Source organism: Talpa europaea (genome assembly GCF_964194135.1).
Source record: "Talpa europaea genome assembly, contig: HAP1_SCAFFOLD_117, whole genome shotgun sequence".
NCBI lineage: Eukaryota > Metazoa > Chordata > Mammalia > Eulipotyphla > Talpidae > Talpa > Talpa europaea.
The window spans coordinates 46,636-60,795 of NW_028168002.1; the positions used below are offsets into that span (position 1 = coordinate 46,636).

General features: G+C 61.6%; 1 protein-coding gene across 1 annotated transcript in view; it reads left to right on the forward strand.

Annotated features, from left to right (window-relative positions):
- Positions 1-6,750: 6,750 nt before the first annotated feature.
- LOC311188021 (protein FAM90A27P-like) overlaps positions 6,751-14,160 on the forward strand; it is a gene marked incomplete at both ends in the record, with an annotated part of 56,416 nt that continues 49,006 nt past the window's right edge. The window contains 5 exons of the mRNA XM_084259795.1: positions 6,751-6,773; positions 6,959-7,133; positions 7,474-7,673; positions 8,083-8,185; positions 8,306-8,433. Coding sequence (XP_084115921.1) covers positions 6,751-6,773; positions 6,959-7,133; positions 7,474-7,673; positions 8,083-8,185; positions 8,306-8,433 — 629 coding nt within the window. The remainder of the gene's footprint in view (positions 6,774-6,958; positions 7,134-7,473; positions 7,674-8,082; positions 8,186-8,305; positions 8,434-14,160) is intronic.

Here is a 14,160-nt window from a genome sequence, read left to right on the forward strand (position 1 = left end):
TGCTGAGAGTTAAATCTCAACTTAATGTACTTTAGGATAATAGATTCATTTATTCACATACTACTGCCATGTCTCTAATTTGAATGATTAGTGTCACTCCCCATGAAACTTACCATTGCCTTGATTGCAGATGCGTCCTTCCTGCTGATATGGACTCTCCTGGGTTCTAAAAAGGTCCCGGGGTTGGAACGAGGCAAAAGCTGCAGGCTGTGGATTTGTGCTGTAGATCTCAGACCCTGTAGATCTCAGCATCTGGCCAGGAGGGCAGGGAGGGGCAGGCGATCGCGGGGGGGGGGGACTTGGAGGCACCCCCCCAGCAGGGCTGGTGGCAGAACAATGGCGAGGGGCATCGATTGCTGCCCGCGCCCCCTCCCTCCCCTCCTCTGACTCCATCTCAGACCAGTGCATGGGAACAGGCTCGGCTCTCCTCGGCCCAGGCTCAGCTCCCTCTGGCCGGCACGGAGCAGGCTGTTGTCTGTTCCAAACGTGCACGCGCCAGCTTTTCTTCCACACGTGGAAACGTTCCCATAGGCTCTGCAGAGCATGCTGCCGGCCCAGCGTCTTCCTGTATCATCTCTGTGCCCCAAAGAGGCGCAGCACAGACGCCAGCACACGGGGCCTGGGGCGGTCCTCCCAGGGAGCCAACGGCCCTCTCCCACGGGACTGTTCCCTGGGAGACGTGGAACCTTATTATCGACTGGAAAGGGTTAATCATTGGGATTAGGAAGCACATTGTCTCCTTCTGCTTCTATGCACCCCAGACACGGCCATGGAAGGGGGGCGGGGGTTCGGTTCTGCTCGTTGAGGAACAAGCGTGGGCACGGCCTGGCGCGGTGAGGCCTCGCTGATGGGGTGACGTCTGCCCCGTCTCAATTCTAAGTCCATCCCCTGTGTCCAGGAGCCCTGGGGGGTGGATGGTTGAGCTTGGCCCCAAGGATGGGATTTCGCCTTCCAGTAATGAATCACCAGCTGACTGAGGGCTCTGCTCTGCGCCCTCAGCCCGGGGAGCTATTCACAGGCAGTTGAAGTGTCTGTGGATGGACGGCGGCTGCGAGGCCGAGTGCCTTTCCTTTGAGGTGAATGTCGGGGGCTGCAGAAGTGAATTTGCGCCGCTCTGCTGCAAAAGAAGGAGTAAAAATGATGCTGAGCAGCAGCTATGGACATGAAGGCGCGATGGTGCCCCGGACTGGGCTCCACTCAGGTGCCTCCCTGCCCCGCCTCCAGCACCGCTTTCTGGGTTCTCTGACGCCGTCTATCCCCTTGGGAGGCCGTGAGCATCCGCTGGCCTCTGCAGCCCCAGCACCTGGTATCAGGTGGAGGAAGTGGGTGACTCACAGATAAAACAGAGGAGATGGCGCGCTCGGCCTGGGCCCAAAGGTGCTGGGGCTACATCAGCCCGGCTCACACAGTTGCCTGTGCTTGGGGCCAAGATCCTCGTCTCTGGGGTAGCAGGACACCCAGTTTACTGCACCTCAGGACGCCACTGCACCACACTCCTCATCGCGGTACAGACGGGCGCGCTGAGAACACCGTCACCCCGGAGCATCAGGTCCCACGAGGACACGGCCTGTGCTGTCACACTAACACTGCCAGGTGCCCGCTCGGCAGGCCAGGTCCCAACCCCTCCCTACCCCCGCCCAGGCCAAGGAGATCACAGCTGTCACTGCTCAGCTGCCCTGTCCAGATGGCGGGCTTTGGCCTAGTGTCGTTACCTCCCCAAAACACTGCTGTCTTATACGTGGAATAGAGAAACCAAACAAAGAGCTGGATGAAGACGCACTTTAAAACCAACCCTTGAAAGCTAACCAGAGACCCCAGGCTTGTGGGGGAGGGGGTGGACAGGGTGGGAGAGAGCATGGTGGGCCTTCATGGAGGACGGTGGGTGCTTTAGCAGGGGGGTTACAGGCCCACCCCTGCAGGGGAGGCCCCACACTTCCAGAACACTAGCAAGGCTGGAAACCCAGGGCTCTCTATGCAAAAACACAAAGCCGGGCTGGATTTGGACAGCGCAGCACAGGCCAACCCTAAGGCGCAGGTTGTCCCACAGCTCCCATTAGCTGCTGCATGGAGGGAGAAGCTGAAACCAGCTGCACGGAAACTGGACGCTTTCCTGCCCTCTGTGACCCCTGTTCCATCGGGCAGCGGTGAGGACAAGGGAGACCTTGATTGCTCTAAGCAGCCTAAGTCTGAGCCCCAGTTCCAGGCCGAGCCACGCGTATCCCACGGGCCACTTTCATGGCAGAACGTTCGCACCACGCCCTTCCCAGGTGGAAGACGCAGACAGTCTCCTCAGGCCGTGACGCCCGCTGCCCGTGGAGATGCCAACAGACACGGCAGCTGAAGGGACAACTTCCAGAACAAAGCACTTATAGGAGATTTGAAAGTAAGGATTAAAATAGGCTTGAAACCCTGTCTGGTGTTGCTTCTGGTCTTTATGGTGCAGGATCTTTATGCTGAGCTCCGCGGGGAGGGGGTGGCTGGGGGACCTACGGCCTTGGGGGAACGTTCTCGGGCCTCGTGCTTGTGAGAGGCCCATCAGCAGCCCCGGAGAAAACGAACCACTTGGGAATCTGACCCCATTCGGGCCTCCTCCACGCCCTTGACTCCTTCCTCTTCTTCCTCCAGAGCCCAGCGGATTGCAAGGGCGGGGTTCTCCGGGCCGCGGTGTCATCCACGATGACTTCCCAGCCATAGACGTGTCTCCTCCCCTCCCCCTGTCACCAGAGCGAGTCCCTGCGCACTTCTCGGGCATCTTTCTCTCCCCCCCCCCAAAGATTTATTTATTTATTTATTTATTTATTTATTTATTTATTTATTTATTTATACATGCACTGGGTACAGTCAAAAGCGGGGGAGGGTGAGAGAATTCACCAGAGCCAGAGCAGGGAACAGAGCAGGCAAAAGGACCGAAGCACACCGCTGAGGGGAGCAGCGGGCGGCAGGAGAGGTCTGCGCGCCATGTGGGACCCTCCTCCTTGACCCCCCTCTGGGACTAGCCAGGGCTGATCTTATCCCTCCCCGTCTCCCCTCGGCCGGGTCCCAACCTGGCACAGGTGTGTCCTGACGAGGCACTCAGCGCCCCAGCTGCCCACGAGCTGGACAGGGACAGCCATCAGGCCCCCTCCGACACCCTCAGCGTCATGGGCTTGGGACCCGAATAGGGCTGGGGACGACAAACAGCAGCTCGGACCCCTCCACTGGCCAAGGAGATCACAGCTGTAACTGTGTAATGAGAGAAAGTCTCCATAACAGAGAAGAAGTGTTACTAACACAACACAACCAGAAGGACGCAAGGGTCGCCATGCCAACGGTAAGTGGGTGTGAGTCCTAATCATCCAAACTGCAGATCCGGCAATAAGGTAAGGTGCCTGCAGGAGTGTAATGGAGTTGGAATGAAGCACTTTCTGGGGAAAAGTTTGGTAGTTTGAAATCAGTGAAGAAATTAAGCTCAAAATAAATGAGCTCAAGGCAAAACCTCAGTTCTAAAAATACAGTCAACTGCATCAACATTTCTCACGGTAGGAAAATAATATCTCAAAGGATAATATTGTCTGCCTGCAGGTGAGTGACCCAGTACGTGTGCGAGACGAGCCCTAGAGACTGTCACTCCCAGGTTGCTAGTGGACAAATGAAGGCAAGGACATAGGCTGGCAAACCACTAAGAGTCTTTTTTCTCTTCTCCCAAACAGCCACGTCTCACTCCAGAGGCTCCCGTTGGACACATTGACGTGGGTGACGAGTTTACTCACAGAGCTGAGTTCAATCAACGTGTTTTAATTCGCGTGGGGCAGAAGTCTCATATCACAACAGGGCATGGAAAATCACTCCGCAAAGACTTGTCCTTTCAACCACACAAACAAATTCACACTACAGGATAATTACGTGAGTGCCACGAGTATGGGGAGCTCCTTTGTCCTTACCTTCACCTCAAGAAACACAAGACAACGCACACTGGAGAAAAAACATGTAACTGTCATTGAGGTGGGAACAAATGTTCGCAAAGCTCTGACCTTAGAAGCCTCAATAACACCCAGACCCGACGACGAGGTAGCAGACCACACACACGCCATTCACATGACAAAGTGTTCAGCCACAGCTCTCACTGGGAACAGCAAGAGAAAACTCACACTGTGGAGAAACCCTATAAAAGCCGCGCATGTGAGAAGGCGTTCAGTCATTTTTCTTACCTTAGAAGCCACAGAAAATCCGCCCTGCCTAGAAGCAGGATGCCTGTCCACAGGGCGGGAAATCCTTCAGCCAAAGCTCTGGCCTTAGCCAGCACAACAGAATTCATAGTGGAGAAACACCACACAAGCGTCTGCTCTGCGGGGAGGCCTTCCATCACGTCTCTGAGCTCCGGCGCCCCAGCAGAACACACGCAAGAGAGAAACCCCACGAGGGCCGCCGCTGCGGGAATGCCTTCAGTCAACGCGCTCACCTTAGAAGCCATGAGAGACCCACCCTGCAGAGTGGCCGCACGCGTGTCCGCCGGGCGGGAGAGCCTTCAGCCACCGCTCCTCCCTTCGGCGACACCAGGGGCCCCAGCCCTGAAGGGAGAGTCTCGCAGGCCTGCAGGAGGTCACCTGCCTGGTGAACAGAGCTTGATAAAGCAGAAGCAAAATCCAGTCCCAGCATGAATTTTAAAACCCTCCAAGGGCTCTCACACTGCATGAATCAGCACTGCAGTCCTGGGGTGAGCAGGGAGGATCCTTGTACCCCCTTATCAGCAGTCAAGAGGTCAGGTTTGCAGGTGAGTTCTCCCAGGTCAGAGCAGTGACCGGTGGTTTCGCACATGCACAGATGTGCTGTCAGTGTGCCGCTCGCCAACCTGACATCGCAGGTGCAGGCACGCTGCAAACAGAGCCGTGGGGACGGTGTCACCAACAGCTCCAAACTTTGACATGTCTGGAGGACTTGTGCACGGTGCACCTCTTTCTTCTAAAATTATTTCCATCCTGGGCAAGCTCCGCTCGGGAGAAACGCTAGTCTCACAATCACTGTGAACTAAGATTCAGCCACCTACCAGCCTGACGTGCTCAAGAAAAGCCATCGAAGGAGCAAAGGTTCAAACAGCAAGAAGAGGATAAAACACCTCGGGGTATAAAAGAGTCTTTGAAGCAGGACCAAGAGTCCCGACAGACAGTTCAGACTGGGGGACTGTTCCGTGTAAGATCAACAGAAATTCTTGATTCACGGAGCATCTCTGACAGGCGTCTGGGTGAGGTGATTCCAAACACCCCCGGTGTCGTGGAGGAAGGGAAATCTGAAGGAATCCTTACATTTGGTCAACACTGAGATTCTAACAACGAGGTAGCAAACCTAAAAGCAGCATGGAAAACTCTCCAGCGAGATTGCACGTAGGAAAAAAGGACATAAGTGAGCAGAAGGCAGTGGCTGAGGATGTTGAATGTAGAAATTTGTAGGAAATTGAACCTTTTCAGAACAATGCAAGCTGTTGCAAATGCAGCTCACGGCTGGCGTGAGGTCATCTCCGGACAACCGCTCTGTGAGGCTTCCTCCCCAGGAGACGCGCAGCCCTTGCTGCATCTCTCCTTCCTCCAAACCCGCGTCCACCCTTAGCAGCCCGGCCCTCCTCCGGCCGCCCCGCCGCCCCCTCTCACTCTCCAAGCCTTAGAGGCAATTTTTAGCCCATCAGGCCAGGGGCAACATTCGCCAAGTCTTGTTTAAAGATGTTGGTGGCACCTGAGCATCTGTCCCCGGCCCTGGGAGCAGCCTGGAGCCACCTCAATGAGCAGCACCGTGTTCCCGGCCTGAGAAAGCTCCTTGGCTTCGGTCTCGCTTTTGACTGGAGATAAATGGAGGCAGAGTCTCTTCTAAGGCCACAGGTCATATCTCGCTCAGGGAGCCCTGCCCGGCCGAGCCACAGAGGCGGTGCCCCGCGCAGTCCTGCAAATTGTACTAAACTAAGACAAAGCCCCCAAACTACCAGCTCCCCTGGGAGCGGCTGGAAACGACACACACTGTGTCGCGGCGCGAGGCCAAAGGAAACTCGCTAAAAGGGCCCCATGATCTTTCCAAAGCCTGGGAAGTGCTGTCCCCTGACACCGTCCCTGGTACCCAGGGGAACGTCTCCCAGGACATCACCACGATGGTCTCCGTCTTTCCAGTAGCAAGAGTCACATTCCCAGGATGACCGAGCCACGAGCACTCCCCGATAGAAGCAGGTGGCCCAGGGAGTCAGAGCCCCTCGGGGGCCCCCGCCATCCTCACAGGGCCGCGGGCGCTGGCAGGGACAGACAGGAGTCCACTCAGTGTCCACCACAGGCCCCCGGGAGGCACCTGCAGCCGGAAGGGCTGGGTATGTCCACAACCACCTGCACAGGGGTGAGGGGCAGTGATTGATGGGAGGGAAGACCCGCTGGGTCACGTGACCCCAGGGACAGCATAAAAGGCAGGCCTGGGACCAAACCTGCCTAGTCCCACCTGCTCCGGCCTCCAGGACGCTGCCCACCCGAGCATCTCCTGACCCACGGAGCAGCCCCGGGGCCTCAGGTGAGTTCCCCCTCTCGGGGGTCCTCTGATGGCGCAGGCAGTGATAGAGGGGTGAGGGGTGTTTTCAGTGGGGGCAGGAGGGGTTTACCCTCAAGCACTGTGCCCCGAGGCTGAGTCAGCCTTGCCAGGGGACCCTCCTGGCTCCCTGGCACAGACTCCAAGGGGTTTGTGGGGTGGCAGGGCTTGCTGTGCTGCCGCCTGGGCTGGGCTCCCACTCACGGGCACCTGTGCACCGAGATGGTTGGAACGGGGCGTGGGAGGTCGGTGGTGAGTCCTGGGTCGGGGTGTGCAGGGGGAGGGGCTGTGAGGTCCCCCAGGGTGGGCAGGAGAGGCCCTGAGGTAAGTCCTGTGGCACCCGGTGTCCGGGACTCACCCCAGGCAGAGGCTGTGGCGGAGGAGGCGGGAGCTCCTGAGCCCACTGACACTTGCCTTGTCTCTTGTCCAGGTCACCCACCGTCGGGCCCGGGGACAGCGGGGTGAAGCTCCAGGGGGCCCGTCCGATGGCGGGAAGGTCCAGCCCAGCTGGGGTCCTCCGCCTGGTGAGCACCCAGAGCTGGATGGCCCCGCGGGCAGGACCTGGGGTGCAGACAGCACCCCCAACAGTGGAGGAGGATCCTCGGGTAAGTTCAGGACCTTGTCGGGACCCCAGGTCGAGCACACGGCAGGCGCCCCTCATGCTGTCTGCACAGCTCAGGCCCCCCCGCCCCAGCACCGCCAGGTGCTCCAGGGCGGGCCCCGCACCCCCAGTCAGCTCCTCCCCCTGTCCCTGCACCTGTAGCCCCCGCTCGCCCCGGTGCCCAGTGCGGTCAGCCACCTGCGCCCTCCCTTCTCCTCCAGCCCCTCCCTCAGACCCTGGGGGAGGCCCCCACTCTGCCTCTCCTGCCCCCCACAGCCCCCTTCCCGATCCCTGCCCCTGCATGTGACTGTGAGGCCCTGACCCCGTGTCCCTCCTCCCCGCAGGTGAAGTGCAAGGACTGCGGAGCCTTTGGGCACAAGGCTGCCAGCCCCAGGTGCCCCATCAGGTGCTGGCAGGGGGCCCTGGCACCCCAGGCTTTGGGCTCCCTGCAAGGCAAGGAGAACCAGAACCCGTGGTACGGGCACCTGGCACGGAAGCCCCAGACTGGCAGCCGGACCGTGCGGGAGGTTGCACGGGCACTGAGGTAGGTACATGCGGGCAGCTGGCGGGTCCCCCAGCTCCCGGTCAAGGTTGCTGTGACCTACCCCTCCCCTGTGGGCACAGCCAGGCCCGGGCCTGCACAGGTGGAGGGGGCAGCGCCACAGGCCGGGATCCTCCGGCCTCCATGCTGAGGGGCCCCTGATCTCCTGGGGGCCCACGCGGGTGAGGGGGGCAAAGGGAACCTGCACCTGTGGACAGCACGGGGAGGGGGGTTCAGGGGGGTCCAAAGGGAGACCGTGGGCGCCCAGCAGTGGGGAGATGCTCCAAGGCGGGAGGACAGTGGGGTGGCCGGGGCGTTCATGACCCTCCCGGGAGCCGGGGGATGGAGGGGGGACACTGCCCACACCCTCTTGGGCTCAGGAATCTCTGCTTAATGGCGTTTATCCCCGCAGGCAGGAGCAGCAGCGGGGCGCCCTCCCGCAGAAGCCTCCCAGGAGCACCCCGGGCCCAGCGCAGGGCGGGCGGGCAGCCGCAGCCCCCTGGGACGACGCGCGTGTGAGTGTCCCTGCTCCCGGGCCGCCCCTACGCCGGGGCCGCTGTGGTTCGCTCGCTGCGCGCTGCGCTGCTGACCGGAGCGCGGGGGAGCTCACGTCCCTCTCCCTCGTGTCCCCACAGCACCCGAGCCGGCCCCTGCCCGTCCACCCCACCCAGAAGCGCGGCCCCGGCCCGGACCTGCCCCGGGGACGGCCACCCGCGAGCTCGCAGAAGACACGCAGCGGCGTCCAGGGGGGTCCCAGCGGCCGGCCCGCCCCGGGGGGGCTTCTCACCCGCCGCCCTGAGGGAGATGCAGGGCGGGGCTCCCTCCCCTGGGCCCACGTCTCTGGACACACCGCGGGGTGTCGCTCAGCATCAGGCCCTGGCTCCCGGCCCCCACCCCTGGACACACCCTAATCTCCTCGAGGTCCCCTCAGGCTCCGACCCTCAGCCTGCCCTGAAGTGGGGGCCCCAGGGCTCCTCCGTCAGCCCCGAGGCCCCAGGCAAGAGAGCCGCCCCCAGTCCTGCTCCACAGAAGCCCCCGAAGAAATCCCGGCTGGGCCCGGCCCAGCACCCCCAGGAGGACAGTGAGGACGCAGACGTGGGGCCTGAGCCAACCCTGCCTCCCCCACCAGGCCTCCCGGAACATGGGTCCTGCACAGCCCCGCTGGCCACCCAGGGGGCCCCGGCCCCCAGCGCTGAGCCCCCGCGCCCTGCCCACGGCCCCGAGCGCCCAGACACCCAGCCCTGCAGCCCGCCCCGCCCGGCCCTCACCTTGGTCCTCAGCAGACAGCAGCACCGCCAGTGGAGCTGCAGGTTCAAGGCCGCCTGCCCACCGCCCCCTCCGCCGCAGAGCACCCCCACCCGCTGCAGCCCCGAGGGCGCCGCCCCGCCTGCCCCGCGCAGCGTCCTCCACGAAGATCTCCTGGTGTCTTCCTCCTCTGAGGACAGCGATGGGGACTGAGACGCCCTGGCCGCGGACCCTGGCCCGCAGGCGCCCCGAGGATGCCCCATGACAGGCGGGGACCCAGGGACGCCACAGCTCGCTGCCCCGCACCCTCGTGGGTGGGTTTACTGCAGACTCTGCTCACCCGCCGCGAGCGCGAGGCTCCTGTCTGCGGCCTGGGATGGGGGCTCCCTGTGCCTTTGGCTCTTCCTGGAGCGCAGCCGTCGGGGGCCTGCGCCCCAGTCTCGTCTATTAATAAAGTGCCCTGAAACGCACGCGGGTTCGCGTCTCTCTTCTCCGAGCAGCACATCGCGCAGCGCCCCCGTTCCCTCCCGCACAGCTCCCCGTGGGGACCCTTAAGAGTCTGAGCCCAAAACCGCCCCCGGCAGGCCCTCATTCCGGCAGCCAGAGGACCCCAGGGCCACCGCAGGGTCTCCCCCTTCTGACGCCGTCTGTGCGTGTCCGAGGCCAAGGACCCGGCCATCCTGGGGTGGCCCGTGGGAATCGCTCTCCTGGAGGAGCTGCCACGGCAGGGAGGGTGGGGGTGGGGAGCACCAGGGACACTGAAGGGCGGCCTCGGGGCAGGACCCTTGACACCTTTCTGGGGGCGTGGTCACCCCAACTCTGCACCTGGGCAGGGACCCCGAGGGGGAGGAGCACTGGGCCTGTGTGCCCTGGGCTTGGGCGAGGGAGGGTCTCTCTGGCTTCCCTGTGGGGTGAAGCAGAATCGGGTCCAGCCTGGGCTTCACTGTGTGAATCTGGGGGAGTCCCTGGGGTGGGCCCAGGGCGTGCGGAGGGCGCCCTGCCCCGCCCCCCACCCCGCGCTGACATGTGGCCGGGGTGGTGGTGGCCGAGGAATCTTCGGGCACCTTCCCCCGCTTGTTTTGAGCCGAACACGAATCAGTTTCCTGCTCTTTGTAAAGTCTTTGAAAGTGAAATTTGTGTCGGGCTTTACCTTCCACGCGTCGCGAGTGCGTTGGCACACATCCCCCCACACTCACTCATTTGCACACAAGAGTGTGTTACTGAGAGTGAAGAGGAGCTGGTGAGACACCCTCTTATTAGGGTCCAGCCCCCAGCAGGAGGCTGCCCGGTGTTGGCCGCCCCAGGCTGGGCAGGGGAAGGACAGGGCGGCTCCCGCGGCCACTGCTCCAGCGCTCTGGAGGCCCGGGGGCAGCTAGCCCCCTGAGGGAGCCCCAGTGCATGCCCGGGAATCCTCGGGGTCTGTCTCCCCTGCTGTCACGGGGTCCCCGTGGCTCAGGACGTCGGGGTTGAGGAGCCGGGGTGGGAGGGAAGGGGCGGGTCGACAGCCGGGCACAGCCATCTCGCGGCTGCAGCAGGACAGCCAGGCGCCAGCCAGGCCCTCTCCGAGCTCCGGGCCGGGCTAGTGAGGACACAGCGCCCCCCTTCCCCAGGGCCCCCCTTTTCGTCGGCACGTCATGCCCAGGACCTGTCATAGCGACTGGCCGCCTCCCTCGCCCACCACCCCCACAGCACAGGGTGCGATGGAAGAGGAAAGTCAGGGGACACACCTGGGCCACCCAACGCTGCCCCATCCCCAGCGACCCCCCTCCTGGGACGGGCCGGGGTTGATCCAAATACCTGCAGGCCCGGCCGGCGCCTCCTTTATAGCCCCTGGCCCCGCTCGCCCTGAAGCCCCCGACCCCCCCCTTCCCGGGTCACCAGCCTGCTGGGCAGCGCTGGGCGTGGCCCCTCCGGGCTGGCATCTCCAGGGGAGTCTGGCGCCGGGTGACCCTCTCCGTGGGCACGCACGACCCCCCAGCCCTAGGCGTCCAGGGCGCCCTGAGAAAGCTCAGTGGGGCTTGGGCTGACCTCTGTCTTCACCCCCCGACGGTCATGAGGCGCCTGCTGGGACGGGCGCACCCGGGCGCACCCCGGAGCCCCGGGGTGAGGGGGACAAGCTCCGGATTCCTGAGCGCGCGCGGGTCTAGGGGTGGGGGCTTCAGTGGGGCTGGGCAGAGCCGACGCTGCTTCTCCCCAAGGGAAGCCCGAGAGGACACGGGGCCTCGGCCAGATTTCAGGGAGTTCGGGTCGTTCATTTTCTGAAGCCTAGAGAGATCAAAGTGACCCACTGCCAGGGGTGCGGACCCAAGGGCTGCCTGCCACCCACTTCCTTCCTGCCAGCGCCCACGGGGGGACAGCCCGGGCCACAGCGCCCCCCTAACCCGAGCCCTCCACAGAACGGCGGCAGCCCAGCCCCCCCACATCCCCCCAGCCACATCCCGGTTCTGAGGGCAATATCCCGGGGGCCACCCCGGAAGCAGGTGCCAGAGGTCACGCCCTGGGGCCTCTCCAGGGAGCGCTGTGCCTCCCTCCCTCAATCATTGCCCCTCACCCCTGGGGCGGGGGTTGTGGCTCCAGGCGTCCCCGGGCCATGTGGCCACACCCAGCACCTCCGGCTGCAGGGGCCTCCCGGGGCCCGCGGTGGACACTGAGTGGATCCTGTCTGTCCCGGCCAGCGCCCGCCCCACTGTCAGGATGGCGGGTCCCGAGTGCCTCTGTCTCCTCAACACCCGTTCTGCATCTTCCCACCTCGAGGGCCCAGGCCAGGCCCTCGGCTCGGCGTCCGGACCTCCTGGGACCGATCAGAGAAACCTCGTCACGACTGTCTTGAGTGTGCAGCTTCCCTTGAAGATATTTTTTAATCCCGAATCCTTGGGAATGAATGATGTAGCCGCCTGTGTCCATCCCGTGGGGTGCTCCTGAGTGCAGAGGGGCCTCCTGCGAGCTCCCCGAGAGTCTGCTCCTGCCCTTTGTGCCCCGGCCAGAGGAGTCACCCCAGCCCCACATGTGTCCGGAGCCAACTCCGGGCTTCTCTGACTCTCTCCTGTCCCTGCCAGCTCGAGCTGATGCTGCTCTGACATGCGGGGACAGGTGGGGTGACGCCAGTGGAGGGTCCGAGCCGCAATTTGTCGTCCCCAGCCCTATTCGGGTCCCGAGCCCATGACGCTGAGGGGGTCGGAAGGGGCCTGATGACTGTCCCTGTCCAGCCGTGGGCAGCTGGGGCGCTGAGTGCCTCGTCAGACTGCACCTGTGCCAGGTCCGGCCCCGCAGACTGGAGGCGGGGGGGGGGGGTTACCCAGCGCCAGACTCCCCGGGGTGCTGCTGGCCCGGAAGGGACACGCCTAGCGCTGCCCAGCAGGCTGGTGACCGGTGGGGGTCGGGGGCGGGGCCTCGTCGCGGGGCGGGGCCAGCGGTTATAAAAGGGGCCCGGGCGGGGCCTGCAGGTCATTCGGAGCCAGCGGTCCTGACGCGCGCATCGTCCAGCGGCTCTTCCTGACCCCGGCAGGGTAGACTCCGGACCTCGCCGCGACTCGGAGCTTCGGCCTCAGGACTGGACGCGCTCGCAGCCTCTGGACCAGGTGCGGAGACCCGGGAGCGCTGACCTGCCTCTCCTCCAAGAAGCCGCTCGTCCCTCCGGCCAGGCGCGCGCGGCATGGCCCCGGGGCCTGCGGAGACGACCGGCTGCCAGGGCCGCCTCGGGCGCCGGCTGGGGTCCGGCCAGGTTGGGGCCGGGCTTCGCAACCTGGGGAACACCTGCTACGCCAACGCGGCCCTGCAGTGCCTGACCTACACGCCCCCGCTGGCCGGCTACCTGCTGTCCCGGCCGCGCGTGCCCTCCTGCCCCCGGCGGCTGTCCTGCACGCTCTGCGCCATGCGGGCGCACGTCTCCCGCGCCCTCCTGCACCCCGGGGAGGTGGTGTCGCCCGTGAAGGAGCTGCTCGCCGGCTTCCATGCCTGGCGCCAGGAAGATGCCCACGAGTTCCTGATGGCCACCATGGCCACCTCCCCATACATGATTCTAAAAAGAAAAATGTCTTTTGTCTTAAAAATGTGCTTGGTCTTGTAACAGGGTGGTCCCCAGGAAAGGGGGAGGTTCCCTGCCCCACCCAAGGGAGGGTGGAGCTGAGCAGGAAGAGGAGAAGCTGGAGAAGAGACTGAGGAAGGAAGGAAGCAGGATGGAGCCAGGAGACCTGGAGGAGGCGCATGGAGCCTAGAGACACGTGAAGAAACTGCGCTTTCCTTTTGGTCGTGGACTGGGTGACACAGATGTGGGTGAGACCCGTGGGGGAGGTGACCATGGCAGCTTTTATCTTGATGTTGATTTTGCTCTTTTCCTTCCGAGCTTGTCCAGTTGTTTGTGACCCTTTTCTGTGGGTCCCCACTGGAAGATGCTTTAGACTTGTAGCAGGCTTTGGGGCCTTGTTCTGGGCCGATGCCATTTGGATGGACTTTTACCCACGAGGGGATGGGTAACTCTGGATGCTTCATTTAGAAACTAGACTCTTTGCCTTACCTGTATTGTTTCCTAGTTTTATTAAAGTTCCTTCCCATTCAAGTCTCCTATGTTTTGTGTTGATGCGGCCGCTGGCAGAACCCATGTAGAATAGGCAGTTTTGCGGGGTTTGGGCTGCCCCTCTCCCTGTCCTATAACAGTCTCAGTGTAACAAAACTAAAACAATGTAAAGCCAATTGATAATACTTAAAAATACAAACTTAAAAATGTTTTTCTTGTCTAAGAAAGTGAGTACAAACTGCTTAACTTTAAAATTGTTGTGGTTTTGGTTGGACCCTCGGTTTTAAGTAAGGGTTAAAATTGGGTACTTGTTCTATGTAAGAATTCTAACTTCTATGTCATTAAAAACCTGCTTGATATAAAAAGGATATTAAAAACTTGATTAAATGAATATGTCAAAAAAATTGTTACTAAAGAAGGGGAATTTACTAAATCGAAGTTTCTCAGTGTCTTTGCAAATATTGGTAAAAATAACTGTTTCTTAAAAATTAATGCACATGGCCAAAAGTTTTAAATGAAAATCAAGAGATCTCTTTGTTCTTGTTTTTTGCCTACGGAGGATTAATTTTATTTTATTTTTTTTTTATAAATTTTATTGTTATATTCCCCATACAATTGCAGCCCCCCCATTCTGAACCCAATCCCTCCCCTCCCGCCCCTGCCCCCCTAAAAGTGTCTCTGGTTCATAGTTTTTTGTTGATTTTGATTTTCACTTTCTTATAGTTATTCATT